At 43.6% G+C, this 26,666-nt stretch overlaps 1 protein-coding gene across 2 annotated transcripts; it reads left to right on the top strand.

The window, feature by feature from the left end:
• Positions 1-406: 406 nt before the first annotated feature.
• LOC144097209 (uncharacterized) lies at positions 407-26,446 on the top strand. 2 transcript variants are annotated; one of them, XM_077629961.1, is made up of 8 exons: positions 407-602; positions 5,502-6,158; positions 9,936-10,247; positions 10,859-10,989; positions 13,038-13,079; positions 14,548-14,580; positions 18,636-18,762; positions 26,312-26,446. In XM_077629961.1, the coding sequence occupies exons 2-8, from the start codon at positions 5,518-5,520 to the stop codon at positions 26,322-26,324; spliced, it is 1,299 nt and encodes a 432-aa protein (XP_077486087.1). In that variant the 5' UTR covers positions 407-602; positions 5,502-5,517; the 3' UTR covers positions 26,325-26,446. The 2 variants fall into 2 exon arrangements, with proteins under 2 accessions (XP_077486087.1, XP_077486088.1); XM_077629962.1 differs by lacking the exon at positions 14,548-14,580.
• The last annotated feature ends 220 nt before the right edge of the window (positions 26,447-26,666 follow it).

The following is a 26,666-nucleotide window of genomic DNA, read 5'->3' as shown; positions in this document are numbered from 1 at the left end:
TTTAAAAAAGCAGTCTTGCATCTTTCCTTGCGTTGCTGTATCAGCTCTAAAAAATAGTCCGAGTGGGTGAGAAATGGCTGCAGAAAATCAGGTAATGAAGGCGATGATCACATAAAGTACAGCGTCGTGTAGAGCTAATCTTTCTGAGCCTGAATAATAATAATCATGAACCAAAGCAAAAATGGTTGCCAGACTACAGCACAGCAGTCCCAAATCACAACCTTGTCTTCTCTCCACTCACCTACCAGGAATAAAACACATGAGCTTAAAGCAGTATTCTAAGATATTTTGTTTCTATTTGCACAAAAATTTCGGCGATTTAAAACTCTTGAGTAGGTCGTTTCTCTATATTCCTGCACGACAATGCTTCATCTCTCTTGATTCCGTAGCTAATAGACGACGACGGCGACCTACCTAGACAGGAGCATCCCAAACGCCTGCGTCCGTTGAGAAGCACGACCTTGTGTAAGCGCTGCGTAGCCAGCAAAACCAGTCGCCTCCTGACTGCAGCTACGGTGTCTAGTGCGAGCCCACCGGTCTCTCAGCGACTACTAAAAAGCGAGGACCGGATACTGCTTGCCAACTTGCACAGCTGAAGGAAGGTAAGCCAGAGCCACACTTGCTGGTTGATATCTGCGCTACGCTTCTGCGCGGAGCACCAACTTAGAGACAAGGTGTGTGTATAGCTCTGTTCAGTGCAGCCTAGCAGTGACCGCAATGTGGTAGTTACATCAAACGTCAGCGAATCCGAGTGTGATTTGTCCGCTGCCCACGTCCTTTTACCGTTTCTAGTTTGGCTGCGGTTTATTGGTCACCGCACAACGATTTTCGCTAAGGTGATTATTTAGACCTAGTTACCTGCATGTACTGCGTGCGCAAAGCACAATTTAATCCTGGGTTTGTTTATGCAAGCACGCGGACGAAGCTGTCCCAATTTTTTTGCGAGCAAACAATCTATGCATGCATAGTTGTATGCGCCACAGTAAACTCTAATGACAGATCAAACGACACCATGTTTTCATGTGTAGGCAGCCAGCAACCTCAGTACTTTAACATGCTATGAGTCAAAGCGAGCAAGACAAACAATACAAAATGAACTGAAATGAAGCAATAATAGCAATAGGTAACCTTAGCGCTGTGCTCTTGTTACCTGCAGGAGTTATACACTAGACACCTTGGTATGTAAATTATTCAGTGTCTAACGAAACGATGTGAAAGGATCACAGTTATGAGAGTAAAGCTAGCTTTCTGTTCTAAGACGTTTACCTTGAAGTGAGCAGCACTTTGCAGGTACCATAATTTTATCTATCCATATCAACCTGTTAGCTTAACTCTGACAAACTAAGCAGGCAAAATAAAACGGCTAGCTTGAAATGGTTAATAATAAAACAAAAAAATTCTTTAGCCTCATAGGAAACAAGAGTTCATGAAAGTAAGTTTCGTGCTGGAAGTGGTCAGCTAGTGCTTCTGCCTGGGCTAAGGACGGATCAGACACCCGGTTCCTGAGAAAAATCATAGATTGGGAATGCGGGTGGCGGACACTTAAAAACTAGTAAGAGTACTTTGGCAGAGTTTCTGTAGATATAGGCGCATGAATTCTGCACCCTGCCAGTCGCCAGTCGAGTATTCCCTACTGTCTTTGTTAAAAGGAATAGTCTTGAGTTATTGTATATTGCTGCAAGAAATAGAAATCATCACAAGAGAAACACCAGCATGGCCATCCTAGGAATTTTTCATCAGAATTTCGGCGGTTTTCGTGGTCTTGTCTGGAGCCGGGCAGAATTAATTAGATATCATGTTGAGAGGCCCTTGTTATCCAATAATCATAAAGTGGTCATTAATGATGGTGATTTACTTGCCTGCAGCCTTTCCCCTAGAACGAAGTATAAACTTAGCGTCAAACATTTATGGATTAGTCGCTTTGTTTTGGAAGTTTGTTATGCGTCTCAAGATAAAAATAAGCGCCAGTCTATGTTTTCAGCATGTTTTAGGTTTGTTCATTACCAGATTCATCATCATACTCATCCTTGTTGCAACGAGACCCAGTGCTGCAAAAAATATCTGTAACTGACCTCCAATTTTGTCTGTCAGGTGCCAGCTGCCGCCACACTGTCCTCGCATGTTTCTTGACCTTACCTTCCTACCTGGTTTTCAGCCGTCCTTTGCTACGCATTGCCATTGTTTCAGAATATACCCCTCTACCCCAGCAGGCTATTAATTTACTTCGCTTCTGTCCATATCTTTTTCATCTACATTATTACAGCCCGGATATCATTAACCCCCTTAGTCCGCTCTTCTACTCTGCTCTCATTTTCTCTCTTAGAGTTACTCTTATCATTTTCCTATCCTTAGTTTTCAACATTGCCTTCAATCTAATTAGGCCTTTTCTCAAAGTTTAATTTCGGCTTTAAGTTCTCCTTTACCCTAAATAAAGGGCATGTACATTGCCGCAGAATATTCAGTGGTATTAATATGTTCAATTAAAACAGGTGCATGTCTAGAATCTTTGCACTTCAGGTTTAATTGTGAGACAACTGCGGTATATTGTTACGCAGTGTTATGAAGACAATAAAGGTAACTGTGCGATCTTCATATGCTCCGCACAACGTTTTTTCTTAAAATTTCTCCGTCGCTCGCATCTAATTAGTAAAACCAGCATAGAAAACCAATAGAGATCGTCTTTCAGGATTGTAAAAACGGTAATAGAACATGCGACCCTGCAGAAGGGAGATCTGTGGATATAATGATTTTTACAGTAAAATCCTGCGATATTTGAGAAAAGTGGACTCGTTAAGTTTTTCTAGTAGAAAAATTGGCTTGTCCACAATATCTGCCTATGATGGTGCCTACGCTCTCGTTTATTTTTTATTGCATAGCAGGAGAGGGAGAGCGTACAGCACGTGGCCACGAGCATAAATGTCATTAAGAAGCGCTCTACGCCCTGCGGTGGCTCATATGTCGATGCGTAGTGCTTGCTAGCATGACATTGCGTTTAATTTAAAACTGCAGCTGTCGCATATTGGTGACAATGAAAGGCAAAAACACTCCCATACGGAGTTTTCAGTGAACACTGAAAGATATATACGTGGTCAACAGCAACAGCAAACGGTGCAATTTGATACGGCCTCGATAAAGACAAAGATGTTGGCTTCTGTTGTTAAATATGCAAAATGATGGTAAAAAGGCAGAGAAGTCAGTTAGAGCGAAGTCAAATTAAAAAGCTTTACATGAACACTCAAGTTAGTAAAAGCGAGGACCATGAGCTATGAAGTAAGGAGAAGCATGCGTTGATTATAATATTACTGTATATTATTAGCTTTTAAAATGGCAGGAGACGAGAAATAAGTCATAGAAGTGAAATTTGATTTTTTTTGAAACGCAACAGGTTAGTAAAATGTTGTAGCAGCCTTGAGAAATTCGATGTAGTTGTGATCGATTTACTGTCGACATATTACGGAAGCGCTTGAACCGCAAAGAAAATTGTGAATTATGAACAGGAATGGTTGGAAAAGTTAGGCTAGGACTTGATTGTAACTAACGCATGTCTAGGCATGAAACAACATTACAGTCGGCTCTTGGCTCTGCTTTATCAGGAGCGCAGCCAACCACACTACGCACTTGGAGCTTTCTATCACTTGGAACAGTGACATTGCCTTTAATAGCTAATTAAAGACAATGTATAAATTCGGCCTCCTGTGCCACATGCTTTCCCGAACATTCTTTCATCAGCTGTTGTTATCGTAATACAATGCTTGGTTTCAAAGGTTCCTGAACAAATATGCGTAAAATGTACGAAATAAGCACACAGGCATCATTTGCAATGCATATATTCTTGAAACAAAGAATCGTTCTTGAAACAAATGTACGTTGCGCCAAAATTAGAGAAAATAAGAACTGCACATGCGACTAAGCAACATGGCCCCCGTGCCTGTGTTCCTCTTTCTCCTTGCTTTGGTGATCTAACTTGTGCTTTCAAAGACTGTTGAGTGCTTCAAGCAAACTTCAGTTCCTGTCATAGGGCACTGAGGAAAGCTCCTGTGAACATTTCTTGCTAAATATCGATTATGTAGCTTTTTCTGGCCACTTTGATGTTAGTCCGGCACTAGAAACCTATTAATTGCTGCAGAACACAAACTTGATCCTAACTTGTGACGATAGACTGAAAGACACTCCGTGTTCACCGCCGGGAGGAGAATCGTGGTGCAGCGTAGCCTCACGGATTCGGGAACAAGCAGCTGTGTTGACGTAGCACAGTTTATTGCAAACATGGCCGGTGATAGCGACACCTGTATTTAATTTTTCTAGCTTTTCTAGCTTAAGAAACTTCGTTATCAGGGAAGGTAGCGTATTTTATTCAGAGTGCCGTAATTTATCTTTCAGGCCAAATTCATTTTGTCCTAAGTGTGTCTCTAAAGATATCTTTTAATGGGAAGCTGGGAAATGCGCGCTTGTAAGCGTACTCAGCTGTACATTACGTCTCAGGCAATGGTTACTCAAAAAAGCACAGACTTAAGCAACGCTCAAGTGGCATGTCTTGGCACGACCATTTAAGATTACCTATGGTCTCGCCATTTAACATAAGCAAGCTCACTGGTACCATTTATGTTCTTTGATGCGACGTAACACACTCCGTTTTCAACGGCGAACGAAGCAGCTATGATGCGAGAGTTGCCGTTCTTGCGCATAACTATGAGAAGCACGGTAGCAGAGTGCGCCGTATCGATTTCAACCGCACGAGGCTTTCTAATTTGCACTTACAACACATAAAACATTGGGGCGGATTTGGATTGCAGCTGCGCCCCGCTGCGATAGCCCATTGGTAAGGGCGCAGCACTGCTGCGCCGGATGTGGCGAGTGCGAGCCCTGAAGCGGCAAGACATTTCTTTGAGGCGAAGCGCAAGGCGCCAGTGCGGTGTGCGATGTCAGTGCACGTTCAAGAGCCCTAGGTGTTTAATATTATCCTTAGTCCTCCACTTTAGCATCTCTAATAGCCCACGTAGCTTTGGTTTGTTAAACCCCTACAGTATACCATACCGATGACGCCAGCATCGATATGAGGCCGTCACAGCGGTTGTTTGGTTCCGCGACCTCGGAATGGGCAGCCGAACGACGAAGCTACTCTATCTGTGCACAGGTTCAAACAAACTCTTTTGCTTCCACAGCCGGACACAGATTCGGTGCTCGAAACAGTGTTTGAAATTTTAATTACATTTTTATTTTTCGTACCTGCAGTAATGCTGGAGGCCAGATTTTGAACGCTGATAGGGCGACCTGATGGGGCCGTAGGACCGAAGTAAAAGGTCGCACAGGAATAGTTCGCAGCCACACAGCGAAGCAAATTTTATAAAAATGCATAAATCAGTATAAAAGAATTAAATACAACTCTTGGGATGAAAAGTGATTGCGAAAACTGTTGCAGAGTACTCCGTGACGATTTCCGTCTTTCCGCTGCAATTTTGCCAATATGCAGTGCTCTCATTTCTATTTTTTTTTTGCTTCAGCAAACAGGCGGTCGCTATGCAGCAGCAGGACGTGTCCATGTTGCGGAAAGAGCAGCCGGGCACGAATATGGCGATGAATGTGTCGTCAAAGCAGAACGTCGCAGGCGGAGCTACCGGCAACGCCGCTCTGGAGAGAGAGGATGAGGATGACAGGGGGTCCAGAAGGGACAGGAAGAAGAAGAAAAAGAAGAAAAGGAGGGAAGTTGAGAGTACCTTTAGCTCGGACGATGAAGAAAGCGACGATGACGCGGATCGTTCAAAGTCCAAGAAAAAAGCCACAGCTGGCGTGACCACTCGAATTAACATCTTCACGGGGACTCAGGGACCTCCTGGTATCGGCATGCAAAGCGGCCTGACCGGACCGAACGTTTTGTCCAACATTGCTGCTCCGATGCCCATCATGCAGCCAATGCCTCCCATGATACAGCAGTTGCCGGCAGGAACGAAGAAGCAAGGTAGCAAGCGTTCTTCCAAGGCGTCGAAGTCTAAATCGTCGCAAGGGGAAGCCAAGAAGGTCGCAGCAGGGGCCCCAGCTGTGATTCCACCGGCCATGGCGGGTCTCATGTCCGGCCCAGATGGCCAAGACGTGCTCGTGATTCCGATGCCGCCAGGCATGAAGCTGCCACCGTTCGATGCGGCTGGAGGAGGTCTAGATCAGTGAGTTTTCTTGTCAGTAAAAAAATCTTTTAGCGGCCAGTGCGGTTCATAAAAATCGACAAAAGCGTCTTGCAAGCAAATGTACAACTAAAGAGTTACTTCACTTAATTTCTAACGAACAAGGAAGGGCTGAAAAGTTGTCTTTAGGGAAACTGCCGTTTTCAAGGAGAATAGTACGGCTCCAGTAAAAATAAAGGTGCTCCTCCTTAACATTCTACTCAGACATACTTGTACAGGCATACACCTAGCCTGAGAGTATCGGCACCAGAGATAATTTGCGTACACCATAGAACATACAAAGCGACTCCCTTGGTTGGTGCTAACTTAATACTCCGTATCGGAGATTGCCCCGGTCGTGGCACTACAAGCAAATGCAGTGTAATGAAGAAAAATTTATGGGCGAAATTATTCACGTCGATAAGCTCCAGAGAAAGAAGGTGTTAGGATGTAGAACTGACTGAGCTGAGAAAACATTTTACTCTAGGCAGGACCAAAGCTGCAGGGCCTTGATACTTGTGATAGAAAAAACAAACCAAGTGATTTTTTGCAGTGCTTTGAGATTCTCATTTTAAAGCTGCGAGAGATAAGTCCAGGAGCTTTGTGCAGGTAGTTTGTACAGTAACACTGAGATCATGTGCGTGATATGGCTCGATAATAAGGTGATAAATGAACCAAGGTACCTAATAAATGTTATTGTTTTTTTAAGAGGCAAGATGGTTTCGAAATCGAAGGGCATCAACATCGGAAGGCGAGCCCAGTTGTTTTGTTCTTTATTCGCAAAGTGATTTGAAATAACAAAGGAATAAACATTTGAAGCTTGTTGACGCTGCTGTCACATTTAATATTCATCAAATGGCCGTGGTGGGCGTTGTATCGTCGCCAAAATCAACCTAGCTTCTCCTACATTATCAAATACACAAACAAGGCCGGTATTCGATGAATAAAAATGTGTGTGTTGCCTTATTATATATATTAAACGCGGGAAAGCTTACCAATGGAGGATTCAAGCGTTGATTTTATACAATGAATATTTCAAACCTCCCGGCAGATTAAGAAAACTTCGAAAGCTGTGCTCACATTTGTTGCTGACCGCCTTCAACTTGGCAATATCACCCTGCTCTCTGAAATCACAAACAAGAAAGTTGGTTATCTAAGTTTAGTTATTTGATCGCATAATTACTGAGCTTAGTCATACAAATAATTTCCGCCTTGCTGTGCAGAAAACACGAGCACAAATCCACAGCGACGCAAATTTCACCGTTTTTAAACTAAAATCTGGGAGCATTACAAAAATACCGCTGTATAAAAACACCGTAGCCCAAAGACTGCTCTTTAATGACTCCGGTGTTCTAACCGTTTCGTGCTGATCCTGAGTCACCTTGAGGCGTTAAACCCCCATAGACCATAAGACACCGCTCTACGTAGAGAGCTCCTTGAGCGCTACTCTACCTGTAAACATGTGAGAGGTCGCATCATTTTCTAGCTGTGTGTACTTGTTCTACACTTAGAGGAAGCTTTTCAGGATCGTGCAGATGGTGTAGAAACAGAGAACCATTGACCAAGTCGAAAGCTGAGTAATAAACGGCCTCAATGCGTTGAGTAGAACACGTTCTTGGGCAAGTTGGTTCATAGCTTGAGTAGATGAAGCGCACAAAAACGCAGCACACAGGAAAAGAAAGACACGAGACAGGCGCTACTTGCAACTGTTTATTGAATTCATGAACGGCTTATTTATAGCCAAGAAGAAGGCGTGGTGGAAAGGGAGATGAAAACAATATAACAAACAACAGGTAAATGACTTGTTCCCTCCTTTGTAGTATTCTTCCCCTCGCACTAGTCATTCACCTGTTGTTTGTCATAATGTTTTTGTAGCGCCTGTCTCGCGTCTTTCTTTTCTTGGGTGCTGTGTTTTTGAGCGCTTCATATACTCAGTCAGGCGTTGAGCCCGGAATAGCAAACTATCGGTGCATTTTATTTTCTGAAGAAAAAATGCACAGGGCTAGCTAAGATTCGATTTCAGAATATATTTACCTCTTCGGTAAACGTTCAACCACTCGCTCAAGGTGCAAGTACACATGCGCATGTACGATGTATTGGATAGAGTAAGCATGCTGAGCAAGTGCTGTTAGTCTGGCCCAAGCACCCTCTTTGTTTTCGGCAAAATTGACATTGAATTTTTGAATGCCATTGCCTCTTCTGTATAAATCTTTGGAAATAGAAACTAGATTGAGCTGCACATTCTTCAAAAGTCTTGTAATTACACTGAAAAAAGCTATGAAGTTTGTCGTTTCTCTAAACCCCCATTGCGTAAATTTTGAAAAGTATTGAAACAAACCTTCGGCGATCTGCCGTGATCATTCTCTGCCGTTGTCCCCATCTTGTTCGCGGTACATAAAAATTTTCATATGAAACCTAAATCCTGTGAAACAACCTGCTTGGTAAGGTGCACGATTAGTTAAACCGAAAAATGCGAATTCTCCTAGTAAAACGACACAGGGCACAAGAATTAGCGGCGTTAACTATATGCTATTTCAAAATCTTGACAACGTCTTCGGTACAAGCAATTTTCAAATGGTCATAGGAAAGCTACGCCCCAACAGTGTGCCGAGTTGCGGAGCACATCTGACGACTAATTGCGAGTCGCTTTTTAGCGTGCTGAAGTTGCTGGAGACGGCGGTGGGCTTAAAGAGAAAGGTGCATTGCGTGAGAGGAGCTGGGGCGCTTCGTAGGCAAGGGTCAACGGTGAGAACATCTCTGCGGTGCACATGAATGGCATGGCTGGCCCCTCAGGGTACATACAGTCTTGGTCAGAAAGCCTCAGGCCGCTATGAATGGACCAGGAGCGGCTGCGCTCCGCTATCGCGGCGCTGCCACCGCCTGTGCCAAGGATAAAAAGGATGAGGAAAGCATGCCCCTCATTCTCGGGCCTCGCTTTCGAAGCTAGCCGCAGGCGACCTTGCTTGGCCACACACATGGTATATCTCATGTGCCGACATCCAGCCTATCTAAAAACTGGATTTATCTGTCAATATCGCACACGCAACTTGGGCGTTCTCTAGCAAGCGTTTTGCGATTTCTTCAGGGTGTTCTCTTCTTTTATTGCGAAAGCAATACTACACCAGGTCTAACCGCCCGTCGCGTACGCCGTACGCCAGAACCGGCGCTGCGCTTGGCAGGTGATGTGACGCCTGCTCTCTCTGTTCCTATGACGACGCGTGATGTCAGCTTGCTCCCCGCCGCAGCTAGAAGGAAGCCGCTCGTCGCGTGTGCCGTCGCCCCCGAGCCGGCGCCGCACCTAGCAGGTGGTCTCTCCGTTGATATGACGACCACCTCGCCTTGCGCTCGCTCCGTGGCGGCTTCACTGGGATATATAGCGGTGCGCTACGAGTTGGTTGATCAGTCTCGTAATGGAAGTTGCACACGAAAAGTATATATTTGAATCTAGTTGCTCTACTGCTTCGGAACAGTTAAATGCTAAGGCGAAAGCGAAGCAAGCTTTCGCAATTCAACCAGGTTTAACCAGAGATAAATCTCAGCCAATTTTCATCTCTGGAGTTTGTCACACACACTGAGCCAGACTCCTGTCAAACTGTGACCGCTGACCGGTTAAACTTCATGGTCGCGCTGTCCTTGCGAGGCGGCCGCAGCTGGCGCCACATTAGCAATAATACAAAGTACTCAAATGTTCCCGCTATGACTGATCGATCCTTCATGCAACCAGGCCCATACTTTAGTGAGCTTGAAGAAGAGCTATGTTTGGCGACTGCCTCTACGCAGGTTATTTGGTGCCGGCTTTCCTTTCACGGACGCTCAGCAGCAGCCGAAAAAGAAGAAAAAGAGCACTGACGGTGCTGAGGCTGTCCGCCGCTCCTCTTCCCGCACGGCCGTTGCCGGAACGGGTTACCCGGCAGAGGGTGCAGTGGCCGGCACCGGTGTTGTGGTCGGCGAAGAGGGGGCAGCTCTCGACGCTGCGGAAATGCAGCGCACGGATGTGGAGCCTCCACCATCGGCGGGAAATCAGGAGGAAGGTCAACAGGAGCAGGAGTCTAGCATGCCTCCATCAACTGGTGCTGGAGATCGCAATGCTGGGTACGATCCGTGAACGTTGACCCAAGAGAAGACCTTCATTCTTTGTTCGTTTCCTCGAAGTCCCAGCCACGCAGGCATTCACTATAGGCTTCGCGTCAATGAGCCGTTGGGTGGACGCTTACTCTGCGCGGAGTAACACTGCCGCGTCGTATTTATACAGTGCAGTAGTTATGTTCAGTTCCAATCATTGTTCCAATCATTTTTTGTTCGGCCATGGATGGCCGAACAAACAATCCCGTGGTGTTCCAATGAGCTCCCTTAGTGCTCCACAAACTCCAAGTGTATCATTTTCAACTTGTTTGCGCGACAACGGCAGAAATTCAGGCGAACAAATAAACAGGAACATTTATGCCAATCTAGAAGAAGCATTGGGATGTAGTAGGCTAAAAAAGAGCACGGTGAATGATTATTCTTCAATTTGACCACAACCTCCTGTCTACAAATGAAAGTGAAGATCTTGTATAAATTCACTACGTTGTCTTTCACGGTCGTTAAGCTAGTATTGCGCTCGAAGAGATTAGCCGCATCTGAAAGATGGCGCTTGCCGATCATCGCCAGTGAGTCACGCAGCGTGACCATGTGCACATTGGCCGGGTGTCCGATTGCTGCAGCGGAAAGACCATGACGTCCGAGGACGACAGCAACACCATGGGGCTGCTAATCTTCGCTGCAGTTGTCGGCATCATCGTCATCGTGGTCATCGTGTTCATCGTCGCTACCGCCAGCACCTCACCGGGAACTAGTGAGCCTCGCGAGATCGTCTAGCACCGTGCACACGTCTCCTTAGAAACTCGCAGTATTTCGCACGCATCCGCAAAGTAAATTCCGTTCGTGGCGAAAAAGTTGCTGTGAACGTGAAGAAAGATTAGCCAACTGGACAATAGCATAATGTGCAGCCCACAGTCACAAAGCTGCCTTACGTCTGAAGCGGTGCCGAATTATAACATACCACTAGGTCGTCTAACTCAAGAATGTGTCCAGTTTTACATTGCGTAAGTAGGATATTTTCAAAGCGTACATAAAAGAGAGATGTGTCTAGAACGCGCCACTTCATCAAAACTTGACGTAAAAATGTAATCACAGATGAAAACTAAGTTTTAATTTAAAAGAGAAGGCAATTTTCACCAGCAGCACTTTCTAACAGCCAGAAATTACTTTCAAAGATATCAAATCACGTAAAAGTTGGAACTGGTTGTCTTGACAGGCAGTGTATTGCAAAGCACCTGGAGGTTTCTTGAACAGAATACACAAGATGAGGTACAACGTGTTACACCAAACACCACTCGACAAGGACTGTGCCGAACATTCCTGACATATGCCCTATCGCCAACCCGAACACTTTATAATCAAATAGCGCTCATCTTCTCTGTGAGTGCCCTGCATTTGCGAGTGCAAGAAATACACTGTGTTGTGCCCTGGACCGCCTCGATCCTCGGCCATTAACAGAGCAAAAGATCTTCGGTCCGTGGCAACAGCAGTCGACTGCCCTCAAGGCATACAAGGCACTCTTTGCCTACTTGAGAGCGACTGGATTGAGTGACAAATTGTGACAGCGTTGTGCGTGTGTGTGTTATGCCTTTTTCCCTTCTCTCTTCCTCCTTTTAGTCCTCTAATCCCTCTTCCCCAGTGCAGAATAGCCAACAGGAACCCCTTTCTGGTTAACATCCCTGTCTTTCCCTCCTCCTTTTTATCTAGCGCGGCTGGCTTAGAAGAGCCTACTGTCCGGCTTCGTGCGTGTATTTAGTATAATAGTCGCGGCAGTCCGCTCTTGCGAATAAAGTTAAAATTTCATTCTATTGCGCCGCCCAGTGACGCGAAATTTCAGCATATATTTGTGCATTTGCACTGGAAACTTTACATTTGCCTCAGTCATCCGGCAATGTTCGTTTGTTTCAAATCGCCGCGAAAGTGTTTTCATCAATTTTAAGCATTGGACTACTTAGTGATCTTCCAGATGCTTGAAGAAATGTACTGTCAGGTATAAACAGAAATGCAGCTGTTTTTCAGGCTAATTAGTGGCATGCTGTTCCCCTTTGGACGTTAACACCCGTCATTCACAATTCACGTTTTGGAGTGCCTTAAAACCCGCAGGCATTCAACACAGATGATGGCCTTCAGGGGCACGAACCAATCTGTGATGTGCTCTTGCTGCCTTATTTTGCGGCAACAAAATTTAAGAGATTCTCCTAATATATGGACGCGTTCAGGCGAATCTGTCCAGAGATAAATACTCATTAAGGCGCAAAAGAATCCTCTTTTAGAGCGCACCTTTGACGCCGCTAACTGTTGTAATGGTAAAAATGTAATCACAGATGAAAAATAAATTTTAATTTAAAATAGAGGGCAATTTTTGCCAGAAAATGGCGTTAAACATTGGCACACTTGTGTATGGCTCTGCCAACTTCCCGTGCGTGTCTGAAAGAGGCTTTGCTACGGATATGTCGGCATGACAAAGTGTCCATGACGCACATTATTGCACAAGTGGCGCAAAGAATATTTTCATTTACGACGCCAAGAATAAAATGTACTTTGTCTTCAGTTTCTGTGGAGGAAAAGCGATATTTTGCTGCGGAAACTGCATGTTTCAAAAAAGCAGCGAAGGAACTTTTGAAAATTGTTGCTTTGCTGTATTCAACAATGAACCAGGAAGATAAAATTTAAAAATATTGGTTGGGGCGTTGTCAAGCCGTCTGCCTATGTCAAATTTTTAAATTCGGGGCAGCGCACTTTGTACCTCGTGAGGGCTCGACCAAAGCTGGTTCCTAAATCTTGTAACGTTCTCATTTGCAGGCGCCGCCCCAGCTACCGTTGACGGACCAGGGAAGGCTCCAGGTGAAGTACACTCTACATTAATTTATTCTGAAAATTCTATCTTTATTACTGCTTTCAGTGCAACATGAGGAGAATGTTTACTGTTCTCTGCACAGTAGCCACCTTACTAAAAGATGAACCCTGAAAGACAGGCATACTATTTAGTATTAAACAATCTAGTAATAGCCCAACCAGCCTAGCTGCGTAATCTCGTTCATGTATTTTATGAGCGTGGTATGGAAATTGGTAGATGGCAGGCTTCAACCAAGTAACGGAGAATTTCTGCATATTTGAACCGATCATCAACAAAGAGCTGGACACAGCAGCAGCAAGCATGGCCCTTACGAACAGATGAAGTTTCACAACAAATGCGACTAGGCACAATAGGCATTGCGAACTGAAAGTGGGTTGCCCAGTGTTCGCAACACGTCGACTCCGCTAAACATAGGATAAAAAGTTGGGGTTCTTAGTGTCGTGCATCAAGCAGGGTGCCGTTCCCGGATTTTGGTGGTGCAATATGGCAGGGAATATAGCAATTCCTGTTTTTCCGTTCTAGATTTATTCTTTTTGGTCTTGTGAATTTCTCAAGGGGCACCTAGTCGCAGCTATTGTTGAAATTGAGCCACTGACAGAGAGGGAAAGACTCCTTTGTTATCGCTTGAGCATAATACAACGGCACAATAAATACAAAATAAATAAGTTTAAAAGAGAGTCGTTCTATTCTATCGGAAGGGTGTACAGTGCGGTAGATGTTTATGCCAGCGCAAGGCGCGCTTATACAGCCTCCTGTGTTCTATAACGAAGACCGGTAGTGAAAACTCAGCTCGCAGCGGCTTTTTCTTAACGTTCTACACGGGCTTTATCGTCCGGCAGCTAAGGTGGCACTCTGTTGACCCGCGGTTTGTCCAAACTTCTTGCAGAAAAAGCGTAACTCAAAACGTTGCTTGCATAAAACGCATTTGTTACTCCGGATGCCCAAGAACCTCTTCCCTTTGGCTGTCAGCCAGAAATGTGCTGGCTCAATTGTTAATATTTTCAATCTGTGGATAGAGGTGGGCGCGCGGTGCAAACATCAAACGAGCTTTCAGCTATAAAAGATTCTGCATAAATACCAGGCGCCTTCTCTTTCTATGTAGAAAGTCACACTCTCCCCATCTCCGGCCAAGAAGAACTCAGCCGACGATACTTGTGGAAAGAAGTCTTTGATAGCTGTGACACCTATTATCACGGAAAAAAAAAATATACGAGAGCGATGTTTGTGAAAAAAGAATTCCGCTCTAAAAAGTGCTGCCAGCTTCAGAACTTTCACGATAGGCACACTAACATCGACCTGCCCTACAAAGCCCTAATGCAGTCCTTACTTTCAGTGACTTGTGTTATGTTGTTAGCGCAGCTGTGTTTTATTTGTCTCCTTGTATCGCATTTTCAGTTAATTTTATTAAACTGTTAAGACATTATGACGTTCGTTAATCTTTTATTTTTTGAACAGATGGTCAGACAGAAAATCCGACAATGCCCCCTGGTAAGGACATTGCGGTGTAACAATTGGTTACGAGCACTGAAATGTTTTCTTCAACTGCAGCTTCTCTCTCCTTCATTTGTATTGTTTATGCGCTAGTCTCACATGGAAACGATTAGGAAACCCTGCTTTAGGTATGCAGCAAAAGAGGCCACCTATGTCAAAAGCCTGCACGACAACAGGAGCAAGCCTTCTTACCACGTACCTCCTCGTTAGCACTTCCCCTAGCAGCAGAGGTAATCAGCCCAATATTGTAAATGTATTGTCAAAGCCCGGTCCTACCAAGGAACAGAGTGAAACCATTCATTTCCAATATTTCATTTCATTTCATTTATTGGTTTTGCTTGGCCAGTACAGAGACTGCAAACAAGGAAGAGCAAGCTAAAGGCGCCTAGTAGCGCCTCACAGAGGCCTGCCCTCCCCATGTAAAAAAACAAAAACAAAGTGGCACTTGGCAATGGTACAAAATTTCCATAAGTAACAGAAACTAGAAAACCAGCGGATATATTGACAACGAAACAGAAATCAGTCATGCATAGAGCTAAGCACAACAAAACTAAGAGCAAAACATAACAAAGACAAAAACTGATTAGGTAAAAACACACCACAACTAGCTATAACAAAAATATTCATGAACAGATTTCCTAAATCTGACCCCGGACATATTTTGTACTGACAATTCTGTTAAGTATGGATAGGTGTTTAATGTATGAGGAATTATGTGAGTTAGTTTTTGGAACCCATAGTTTGTACGGGATTTTGATGCATGGTATTGAGGGTGCCTTAGACTGTAAGCTGTTTGGGCAATTAAATATGTGCTCTCGAAAGTCTGCCAGTTTCCTTTCATAAGGTTTCTGATATAAACAGCAAGCTTCTTGTGGTAAGCGGCCGTGATGGTTAGCAGTCTATGGTTGAGGAAGGAAGGACCCGTACTCTCACTGTAATGTAAATTATCAATCGCTCGCACAGCTCTTTTTTGTAAAGTAAGTACTTTCACAAGATTGGTTGAGGTAGTCGTTCCCCAGATCAACAAACAATATTGTACATGCGAAAAGAATAGAGAGAAATAAATTTGTAGTTTGAATTTTCGAGGCAGTATTGTGCGAAATTTATTTAGGATACCAACAGAGCGAGCCATTTTAGTGCAAACGTAGTTTACATGATCTGTCCAGAGTAAGTGTTCTTCAAAAATGACTCCAAGGAACATTGTAGAGCTGACACGAGTTCTAGGAGCTTGTTCGAAGTGAATTTGGAAGTTGTTCGGAACTTCCTTATTTTTGGCTCTAAACAGTATGTACTTTGTTTTCCTGACATTAAGTTCTAACCTATTTGATTTTAACCAAACAGACAATTGGGATAACCAACTATTGGAGGCTGCTTGCAAAATATTACTATCTTGCCCTGAAAAAAATACGTTAGTATCGTCTGCATAGATTATGATGTTGTCTGCTTGACGAAGGTTGACGATATCATTAATATATAATAAGAACAACGTTGGTCCTAGAACGGAGCCCTGTGGCACACCAGACACAATCTGACCAATCCCAGATGAAATACCGTTAATAATAGTTGTTTGAGATCGGTTGTCAAGGTAGCTAGCAAATAAGGTTAAAGGAACGCCTCGTATTCCATAACACTACATTTTTTCAAGCAATATCTTATGGTTAACCGAGTCAAACGCTTTCCTCATATCAAGGAATATGCCAACTGTTAGCAGTTTATTTTCTATGTTTCCAATTAGCTTTTCTTTGATTTCCAGTAAGGCGGCCTCAGTTGTTTTGTTTTTTTGAAATCCGTACTGTTGCTTGGAGATGACATGGTTTTTGTCGAGATACTGAGAAAGACGTGTGTTGATTGCAAGTTCCGCAATCTTAGAGAAAACTGAAAGAATGGAGATCGGCCGATAATTATTTAAATCATTAATGTCACCCCCTTTATGAATGGCAGTGACACGAGCTATTTTCAACTGATTTGGAAATGTGCCTGTCGTGAACATCAGGTTGACTATATGTGCTAATGGTATCGCAATGACATCTGCTACTTTCTTGATCGGGACTGGAGCTATGTCATCTACACCTGGAGCACTAATACTGCGTAAGGAGTGAATAATGGTAATTATTTCTGAGTCAGTGTATGGTAACAAAAACATGGAATTACTTTGTTTACTGGTTATATAGACTGAGGCATCTTGATGTGGACCATCAGTTGATTTTCGTGGAAAAACAGATAAGAAATGCCCATTAAATTCATTCGCTAGGTCAGCGCCATCATAGTTCGCACCATGAATGTGGAGTGAGACGGGTGCGTTGGTTCTGTTGAGACGGGTGCGTTGGCCAATTACCTGTACAGCTTCGGTCAGTGGGGCCTACCACACTTCTGAACATCGCAAATAAGCTCGCGCAGTCGTTAGATCGCATTGATGTGAACATCTCGGGCAAACATCACAGTTCTACCAGCGGCAGAGGGCACAGAATCACGCCCAAAATTTTCTTCGCTCCTTCCTTTGACCTTCTCAAACTATAGCCCCTACTTTGTGCAACTAGTTGCTTCCCGTAGGCTTAGAACCGTATATACCTCAAATGCAGCCTTTGTCGAAGCATAGAGCTCAAGGTATTTTTTTCTGAATTGTTTAGATATGGTTTTCTGGCAACTCCTTAAGTGTTTACTTTTTAGACGACCAAAGAAGAGAATTCGCCTCACCTTCAAGATAATTTGACAAGGTCGTGGCATAAATACTGGCCGCGGCGTCCGTATGGTCATGACGACGAAATAGAAAAAAACGCTTTCTTGTGGCACAAAGAGCAGCTTAAGGAACTCGTTGTGGTCAAAATTAATTCATATCATTCCTCTGCGGGGTCCCTCACCGCCACGCCGGCACCCCCGGAAGTCATGTTTATATGCGCCGGTGTCGGGCGCAGCTGCCTCACTAAATATATGCAAGAAATGCTTACATGATTACATCGCTTATGACGTGTCAATGGAGAGGCGCACAGGTTCCAGCCTACCAGCAAAAAAGAAGGGAGATGTGTGACGACAGCGAATGGTAAATTCAATCCCCTATCAACGCGCTTCAGAAAAAAAAACATTTACAAAGTTCTTGCCGTATAAATTTTACAAATAGGTGTCCTTTAATATGCATTCCATATCACACCGTTCCTAAAGAAAATAAACTTTTAGAGGCCATCCAAGACGACTCCCACTTTATTGTAGCCTGGAAAACGGGTTCCTCCCACTGCACACATTTTGTGCAAGTAAGCCATCCTAATGTATAAGAGAAGTGCCCTGTTGAAGCCGTCAGTGCTAAGGGAAAAAAAAAGCAAGTGTGAAGAACATATCTTGAGGCAAGCAAGATCATTGTTTGTATGCTAAGACGAAGTTGAATGGTTTCCAAATGAGACAGACATGTAGTCTTAAGAAATTACTGAATGCGCGAAAAGGCCTTGCCGAGCCAAAAACCGTTTCCACGTGCATTCCTCATTCACTGCACTTTCAACCGCTCTTCTTTGATTACATCTGATTGTTTAATGCATGACAGAGTATCCTTGAAATTTTCCTTTCATTTTTAATCAGTGTTGATTTGCTATATTTTCTAACATCGAAGCCCATGTACTATTTCTGTACCCATTAATTTCTTACTGCAGCAACATGGAATGCGTTGCACTCAGGATCCGAGCATTCCATGAAATATGTGTATTCGGATGATTTTTGATTGTGTGTTAAGTTATCAAATTATGTTTCCATAAATCACTGTGCTCCAAACTTTCGGGCGCTGACACGGGAGCATCTGTTTGGATTTGGCAGACGTGTTGCTTCCACTCTTGCTGATGGGAAAAAATATATGCATTCCACCCTTGCCAAGTGGCGCGTGTGTCCCCTCTACAATGCAGCATGATTAGCGCTCAAAAAGTAACTCAGTATTCTTAATTTGTGATAAAACTGCAATATTAGTAGTTTAGAGGCGGGTATGGAAGGCCGCTTCGCATTTGATAAGATCGAGATGGATGATATGCAAATGTTCGAGGTGTTTTCTATACTCTCAATGCTTCGCCGCACTTCAGGGCCGCCGGAGACCCAGCCACCAACTGGAAGGCGGCGCCGACGCCGCATGGGCCGCAGGCATCCACGTCCATACAGTGGCTACATAAGTCAGTTTCGTCGGTTCAACCATCCTGCCCAGCCGTACTGGTAAGCGTGGGGATGCAGCGGTACTTCCCGGCTGGTGTGCTCTGACAATGTGGCGTTCTGTTGGAATCTGTATGAAAACAAACCAGTGCTTACTTTTTTAGCAGTTGCATGTTTCAATAACGCAAGTCGTATGAGAACATGAGTGCTAACAGTGAATGCTTGAATGCTTGGAAAAAGTTCTACGGTCGTTGCCTTTGCTGCTCCCCTTAAGGCATTGACTGGGTCTTCCACTTTCACCGAAGTGACTACAGTGAGGTGATTTGAGACAGAATAAGACATGGCTTAAGATTAATTTGGTTCATTGCTTGTGTTATTCCTTTTTGGACTTTCAAAAGCTGGCTATTAAGATTTTCCAAGAGAAATAGGATCCATCTATCTGGCTGTGTGAAGATATGCGGAATTCATGTCGGATGATCTTAAAAAGCATTCTAAATGTCTTACGTCACACTTTTTCACTGGATAGGCTTAAGATGCGCCGCGCGACATGGCGCAGCTTGTGCCAACAGCAAACAGCGGAACGTGTAGAATAAAGCTGAGTTATAATTCATGCATTAATGCGATCAGACGGAGCAAATTGTTAATATATACTTTCGCGCGCGTCTCCTGCTTATGAAAAATCATTAAAATGACTGCATAGTGCTGAAATAAAAGATAACCTTGATAGAACAGCATGTCACAAATACGCACATAGCACTAAGACTTAATAATTATATATTAATTGGTTTTGGGGGAAAGGAAATCGCCCAGTATCTGTCTAATATATCCTTAGACACCTGAGCCGCGGCGTAAGGGAAGGGATAAAGAATGTAGAAAGAATGGAAGAAAGGAAGAAAGAGGTGCCATAGTGGAGGGCTCCGGAATAATTTACACCACCTGGGGATCTTTAACGTGTACTGACATTGCACAGCACACGGGCGGCTTAGCGTTCTGCCTCCATCAAAACGCAGCCACCGCGGTCGGGTTCGAACCCGGGAACTCCGTATCAGTAGCGGAGCACTAAGACTTCGCAAGTTTCATTTCGCGATTTCGCAACAAGTTTCACTTTCGCGTTCGACGTTGTCGCAATCTTGAACATCAATGCATTTACTTAGCAATTCGATGTTATCACCGTTATCAGGGTTGCACTAAGAAGAAATGAAATGAACAGCTGCGCAAATCAGGACACAGACAAGAAAGAGACACCACATGCGCACACTACCAACTGTTTATTCTATGGAAAGGTGGCATATTTAAACAGTTCCGCTCAAGCATGATACTCATCCCATTATCACTTCGAACCCAGCACGTGGTATGAAAAGCCGCTACATCAGATTAACAAACTATATACTGCAGATTAGACTAACAGATAACTCTGATCAAAGGAATTAAAAAACCGAAACAAAGGGGCCATCTCTTAGCAAAAGCAGTGTAAAACAATCGTAGCAACAGCAGAGTCATACAGGAGAAGCAAAAGCAGCCAGAAGCTAAAAAAACAAGATATAAAAAGTAAAAAACCAATAACAATCGTAACAAAAGCAGAGTCAAACGTATGAAGCAAAAGTAGTCAGAAAAAGAAAGATGAAACCAATAAAACAATTAACAGCTCACCTAAACAAATAGCAGACGGCCGCTAGAAATGCTAGGCTGAAAAGTAGCACAGAACATGACGTCACAAAAAACTGTCTAGGAAGGAAACTTCATTTCTACGGAGGAATACCAAGGCGTCGCTGACACATGTGCTTCCTTTCTTTTTTATCATAAAGGCCTCAAGTATTTCACGCGCCACCTGATTGCGACTCCTGCCCAGAATCCTTATTCCGTTAAGCACCGGCTCACACTTGCAGTCTCTACAATGGGGAGGTAAATTTGACCCGCCTCCGCTTTCTAACGTTTTCTCATGCTCTCGTGCCCTGTCGTTAATGCAGCGACCCGTCTGGCCTATATAGACCCTTCCACACGTCAGTGGGATTTCATAAACCACTCCGACAGCACAAGAAACGAATTGCTTGCCGTGCCTCTTTTCACAAAGTGCTTTCTTCTTCTGTCCGATCCGCGAGCATAACCCGCTCAGACTTTTTGGCGCGGTGAAAACGACAGGAACGGCGAACCGGCCAGCAACCTTCTTCAAACTGTGCGCCACTCGGTGTACATAAGGGACCACTCTCTGCTACGCTGCGAACGACAGAACACGGGAAGCCAGCCATTTGAAGCCTTTCGATCTGATGGTTGAAGCTAGCTTCAGCCATGTTAGCACAGGACTTAAGCAATGCAGACTCGAGGCAAAGAGAAGCGATAGCCCTTTTTACTGTCTTCGAGTGCGCTGATGCGTACGGAAGCAGTTCCTTTTTTTGCTCGGGGGGAATACATCCAGCACACTCCCCAATCTGAAAACTTGATATTAATATCTAAAAACTGCAAGCTGTTGTTGTCTGGAAGTTCGTGAGTAAAAGCCAGTCCTTTTCCTTGTTGTCTAAACGCGGATAAGATTCTTTCCACTGTGCTGGGGAGCGTCAATGCGGAGTTAGTAGTTTTTAGTATCACCAAGAAGTCATCCACGTATATAAAAATTCGCAGGACTGGGCCACTGTCAAGGGAAGAAGCTTAAGCACGGTCAATAGTTGATAAAATATATTACACAACCCCGGGGCAACACAGGAGTTGATGCAGATGCCTCCTCTCTGCAAGTACATTTCTGTTTCAAAGGAGACAAACGTAGACCTAAGGTTAAATTTTAGTAGTGATAAAAAGTTGTCCACACTAAGTCCAGCTGAGTTCTGAAATGCAATGGCCCCATTATACTCAATACACTCTCGTACGGATTTAAAAATGTAGCTATGCGGAACTGAATAGAATAAATCTTCAACGTGCACAGAAAACATGTATCTGATAGAGGTCTGGTCTTTTAAAAATGCTGTCACATCTGTAGAATTCTTGGTGGTACACTAAGACTTCACAATTTTCATTTCGCAACCCTGATAACGGTGATAACATCGAATTGCCAACTAAATGCATTGATGTTTAAGATTGTGACAACGTCGAAAGCAAAAGTGTAGTTTGTGCCAGAGTGGGAAAAAACCTTTCTTTGAAACCGGGTTTCTCAGATACTATCCAAATAAATTTTCTAGTGGCATCTTCGGTGAAACAGTTTGAGTACACTTGAGGCTCAGATAATGCAGTGAAAAAAAAGGACGGCCATCAGCCAGCAAAGGCAAGAAGATAATCTTTAGAACTACGTACGAATCCACAAGAAATGAAAAAAAACTGTTCTCGGAGGGAATTTGAAGTGCCGCATTGAACACGATAGCGTGTCGTTTGCAAGCGCTGGGAGTTTAAGTCGCACCAAATTTCTCACAGGAGGAGATAAAAGACAAAAAGGAAGTAAGAAATAACAGAGTTCCGTGAAGGTTTACAATCACGCGTAGAGGTTTCTGGTTTCATTGAAACAATCCTGTTTTCTTACACAACCGCGTCTAGCCTAACTACCCATCTGAACAGTGGTATATTTAGAGTTCACGGGATTCTTACACACCTGTTGCATTCAACCTTGATTTGTTAAATTGGCGCGAGCGTAATGTACTGGACTCATTTCTTCAAGGCTTGCCTGCCACAAAAGTTGCAAAAAACCAAACTATTACGGAAACGCCTATTTTGATAGAAAGTGCACCCAAATTGAACATCAGTGGCCTGTTATTTAAGTTTAAACATTGAAGCGTTGAGCCCTGACTAGCTTCCCGGCATCTGATTATGCAAAACTACTAAATTTGGCATTGTGAACGGCATTTGAGAAGTAATATATTGGGTTACCTTGAAGTTGCTGTTTATTAAGGCGTTCCTTGTAGTGTCTTCGTTTCTGGGGTTTCACACCGGGTGTATTAAAGCGAAACACGGGCTACCCAAAGAGTAGGGGAGACTCTTTACGTAGGTAATTTTTCTTCAGAGATACCGAGAGGTTTAGTCAACGCCCTCCGAGAAGGTCGGCCAGCACGCGATATTTATTCATTTATTTATTACAACCTTGAAGGTCGCATTAAAGGGGTATTACTTGAGGGAGTGGAATTCAGGGCACATAGCTTATTCGAATGATTGTTTGAATGATGATGGGTCGGAGTGAAGCACGACGGCGTTGGCAAGTCATTCCAGTCCTTTGCAGCGCGGACAAAAAATGATGACAGATGAGCACTAGTCCGGGCAGGGGGAGGGTAAACGGCCTTCTGGTGGTTCGTGCGGCTGGAGATGCGGTGGGCAGGGCTGATAATAGACTTGATCATGGGGTGATAGTAAAATTTATAAAAAAGGCATAGTCTTGCAATAGTACGGTGGTCTGCTAAGTTTGTAAGATGAGCATTACGTTTTAGTTCAGTGACACTTACATGATTGGAATAGGCCGAGTGGATGAATCTTGCTGCGTGGTTTTTGTGTTGCTTTCAGTAAGTTAGAAAGTTTACTTTGATAGGGGTCCAAAACCGCGCATGCGTATTCCAGTTTGGGACGAATGAATGTTAAATAAGCTAAAAAGTTTACTGATGGAGGAGCTAGGCGAAGGGTTCGGCGAAAATGACCGAGAACACAATTAGCATCGGTAATAATCTGCGTTACGTGATGGGACCAGTTGAGATCGCGGGTTAAATGAACACCCAAGTATTTGCACTCCATTACAGCAGTGATTTCGGAAGTGGAGATTGAGTAGCTTGAAGTAGATTGGGAGTGACGTCGATGAAAGGATAGGAGAGATATTTTCTTCCCGTTTAATGACATTAGCCATTTGTTACACCAGGTTCTTACGCAGTCAATGTTGGATTGTAGGAGTTGGATGTCACTACTGTTGGTTATTGGGCGGAAAATAACGCAGTCGTCTGCAAACATGCGCACGTTAGAACACAAGTTAGCTGGTAAGTCATTAATATAAATAAGGAAGAGAAGTGTCCCTAGGATGGTGCCTTGTGGCACCCCAGACAGAACGGAAGCATTTGAAGATGTACGCTTATTAGCTAAAAGAAACTGTTGTCGGTTAGTAAGGAAGTTCCGTTCTAAAACAAAGCAATTAAGAATGAGGCGTGAAAGCTTTAGAAAGAGCTGTTTATGAGGAACTTTGTCGAAGGCCATTTCAAAATCAAGGAACAGAGCGTCAACTGGAAAGTTAAGGTCGAGGTTGGAGCTTAAGTCGTTAACAAACAATTTTAGTTGAGTGGCGCACGATAAACCTTTTAGAAAACTATGTTGAGCAGGCTGAAAAAAATTAACTGAAACTAGGAATTTCATATTATGAGGGTATATTACATGCTCCATTAACTTTGAAGGAATGCTAGTGATGGATACCAGTCGGTAATTATGACGAGAAGATGATGAGCGCTTTTTTGGAACTGGAATGACTTTGCCCACTTTCCAGTCATGTGGTATGACACCTGATGAAAGAGCCTGGCGAAAAATATGGGACAGTATGGCGCAAGTAGTATGCTTTGTGTTTTTGAGTATTTTTGCGTTAATTCCGTCGATACCTGCAGATGACGTTAGCTTCAAAGAGTCTATAATTTTTACAATACCATTACGGTCAAAAGTAATATCAGGCATGGACGGGAAATCAAGGGAAAGGAAATAAGGAAGGTCACCATCTGGTTCGCGAGTGAAAACTGAGCTAAAGGTTAAATTTAAGATTTCTGCAACGTCTTGCTCCGCGATTGGATCGTTATCATCGTCGCAAAACGTTAGCGTATCGCTCGACTTAGGAGTAACGTACTTCCATAATTAACGGGGGTTTGTGCGTAGCATATTGGGCAATGTAGATGAAAAAAATGAATGCTTGGCTTTGAGAATTTCTGAGGTATAGGATTTTTCACTTTCATAATATTTATTCTATGCGATCGGGCTCTTAGATTGTGTAGCGGATCGAAAAAACCTTTTTTCTTGTTGTTAAGGTGCTTTAGTGTATTATTATACCAAGGTGATGTAAGGCACTCAGTTACGGTAATTGTAGGAATATATCTTTTAATGAGGCTGTGAATTTTGTCCTTAAAGAGTGCCCAGTTAGTCTCAGGAGTGCCTTGTTCAACGTGGATTAGAAACCAACTACAGAAAGCTTCGAGTTCGTGGTCAATGTAATCGCCTTTATCATAAAGTGTAATTGTTTTGGTTACTTTCTTTGGTTTGGGCAGGTGACTGAAAAATGTGGCATGGATTATTGAATAATCACTAAGCCATTGCAAATAAGGAAGCGAAGATAGGGTTTCTTGGTGCGATGTTAGAAATAGACAAAGTATGCTAGATGATTGAACAGTTTCCCTTGTTGGAGAGGATATCAGCTGGGTTAAAGCGAAGGTTTGACACGTGTTGATGAAATCGCAATCAGGGGAAATTGATGACGTCTCAGACGGGTTCACCCATGACGCCCGAAGGATCCAATTCTAAACAACTCCCGTTTGAAGCTATTATTATTGCGTAACCACATGCCTAAGTTTATCTTCACTTTTATTTATCAGGATGCGTAATAAAGACTACGCATACCTAAAAATTATGTGTCCTCACTTAGAGGCTGTTTGAAAATTAAATACGCCTGCATATCCTTCGATCCTCCTTTACTCGAAATGGCTGGAACAAGTAAGAAAAAAAAGGTTTCATGAACAAAAGATATCGTCAACAGAACCAAGAAACTTCCGAGATTCGAAACTTCGTTGAAAGTGCGCCAAAAAGCGCTCGCTTGAATTTCTGGAAATTTCACAGTTTGTATTCGGTGCTCGCAGCGCTTGGCAACATTATAATCATTACTTGGAAATACTGGTCCCACGAAGGCGTGGCTACTTATTGGTATAGAGCTTGAATTTTGAGACCCACTATTTCAACTTAAAGAGTGGCACTGCTAAGAAAAAGAAATATCTGAACATACCGTCGGGTCTTGGTGAAAAAAAAGGAACAACCACTAATGCAAGCAAGCCTTCGACCCTACGCTATTCGATCAAAAGCAAACCCGAGGCTTATTATTACGTACCCAAGCATACGTCCCCAGAGTTGAGAATATTGCACAACCTAGGCAATGAAATTAACAGCCGATAAGTTTTCAAAGTTGTTTTTCAAAGCACGGATTACGCCAGTGCAATAAAATTTGAGTGCACCAAACTAAAGACTAAAATGCAAAATATTAGTGGGTCGCACTCTCTTGCTTTTATGCTAAGCGCTTACTCACCAGCAAATTTTCAGTCCCGAGATATTGGGACAAAATAGTTTCGTGCAGTCGCCGCTGATACGGCTAAATGGTTATGGTGCTTTGTTGCTGACCTGAAAGACTTGGGTTCGATCCCGATCGCGATGGTCGCAATTCGATACAGGTGAAATGCTAGAGACCTTTTGCTGAGCGATTTGAGTGCAAGTTGAAGAACCCCAGTTCGTCGAAGTAATCTGTAGCCGTCCACTGCGGCGTTCCGCATAAAACAAAACCGATTGCACGTGGCGCGTACGCTCACTTCATTTCATTATTGTTGGCATTGTTAATCGTATTGGCTATGAATCGCTTACATCTGAATTCTCACTTTTATGTTATTGTGACAAGTTGCCCTATTTTTACTGTTATAATTTTTTCCAGGAATCTCAAATGAGAAAGGACCCTCTGGCCGTCTACCTCGCAAAAAACATTGTGTGGGGCTTTTGCTGTAACGGAGGAGGCATCTAGTCTCGACAAGTGCTTGCGTACATGTAACAAGACTTTGCATTAAAAGCTTTTTTTTTCTTTCTGCAAAGCACACATTCCTTCAACCTTGATAACACTCCATGCGTTCAAGTTCGCGCGCTCCACACAAGCTTCTGAAGCAATTTTCCTGAGCCCAAAGGAAATATTTTGTTAACACCTAAATGCTTTCTTCGGCTGTGCGTACGCGTTGAACCAGTTTCGTTTCGCTTTGCCCACACTTTAATAAGTAGTGTGCAGCCGGGAGCCTTCT

Source organism: Amblyomma americanum, chromosome 7 (genome assembly GCF_052857255.1).
Source record: "Amblyomma americanum isolate KBUSLIRL-KWMA chromosome 7, ASM5285725v1, whole genome shotgun sequence".
In the NCBI taxonomy this organism is placed as follows: domain Eukaryota; kingdom Metazoa; phylum Arthropoda; class Arachnida; order Ixodida; family Ixodidae; genus Amblyomma; species Amblyomma americanum.
Note: the sequence above shows the minus strand (reverse complement) of the source record. Positions and strands in the feature narration are given on the sequence as shown.

What these genes read in the sequence shown, in the direction of transcription:
- LOC144097209 (XM_077629961.1), top strand. Translation starts at nt 5,518, where the DNA reads ATGCAGCAGCAGGACGTGTCCATGTTGCGGAAAGAGCAGCCGGGCACG. An exon ending in GCTGGAGGAGGTCTAGATCA is followed by an intron (nt 6,159 to 9,935) that starts GTGAGTTTTCTT and finishes GCCTCTACGCAG; the next exon opens with GTTATTTGGTGCCGGCTTTC. An exon ending in CGGACCAGGGAAGGCTCCAG is followed by an intron (nt 13,080 to 14,547) that starts GTGAAGTACACT and finishes TTTTTTGAACAG; the next exon opens with ATGGTCAGACAGAAAATCCG.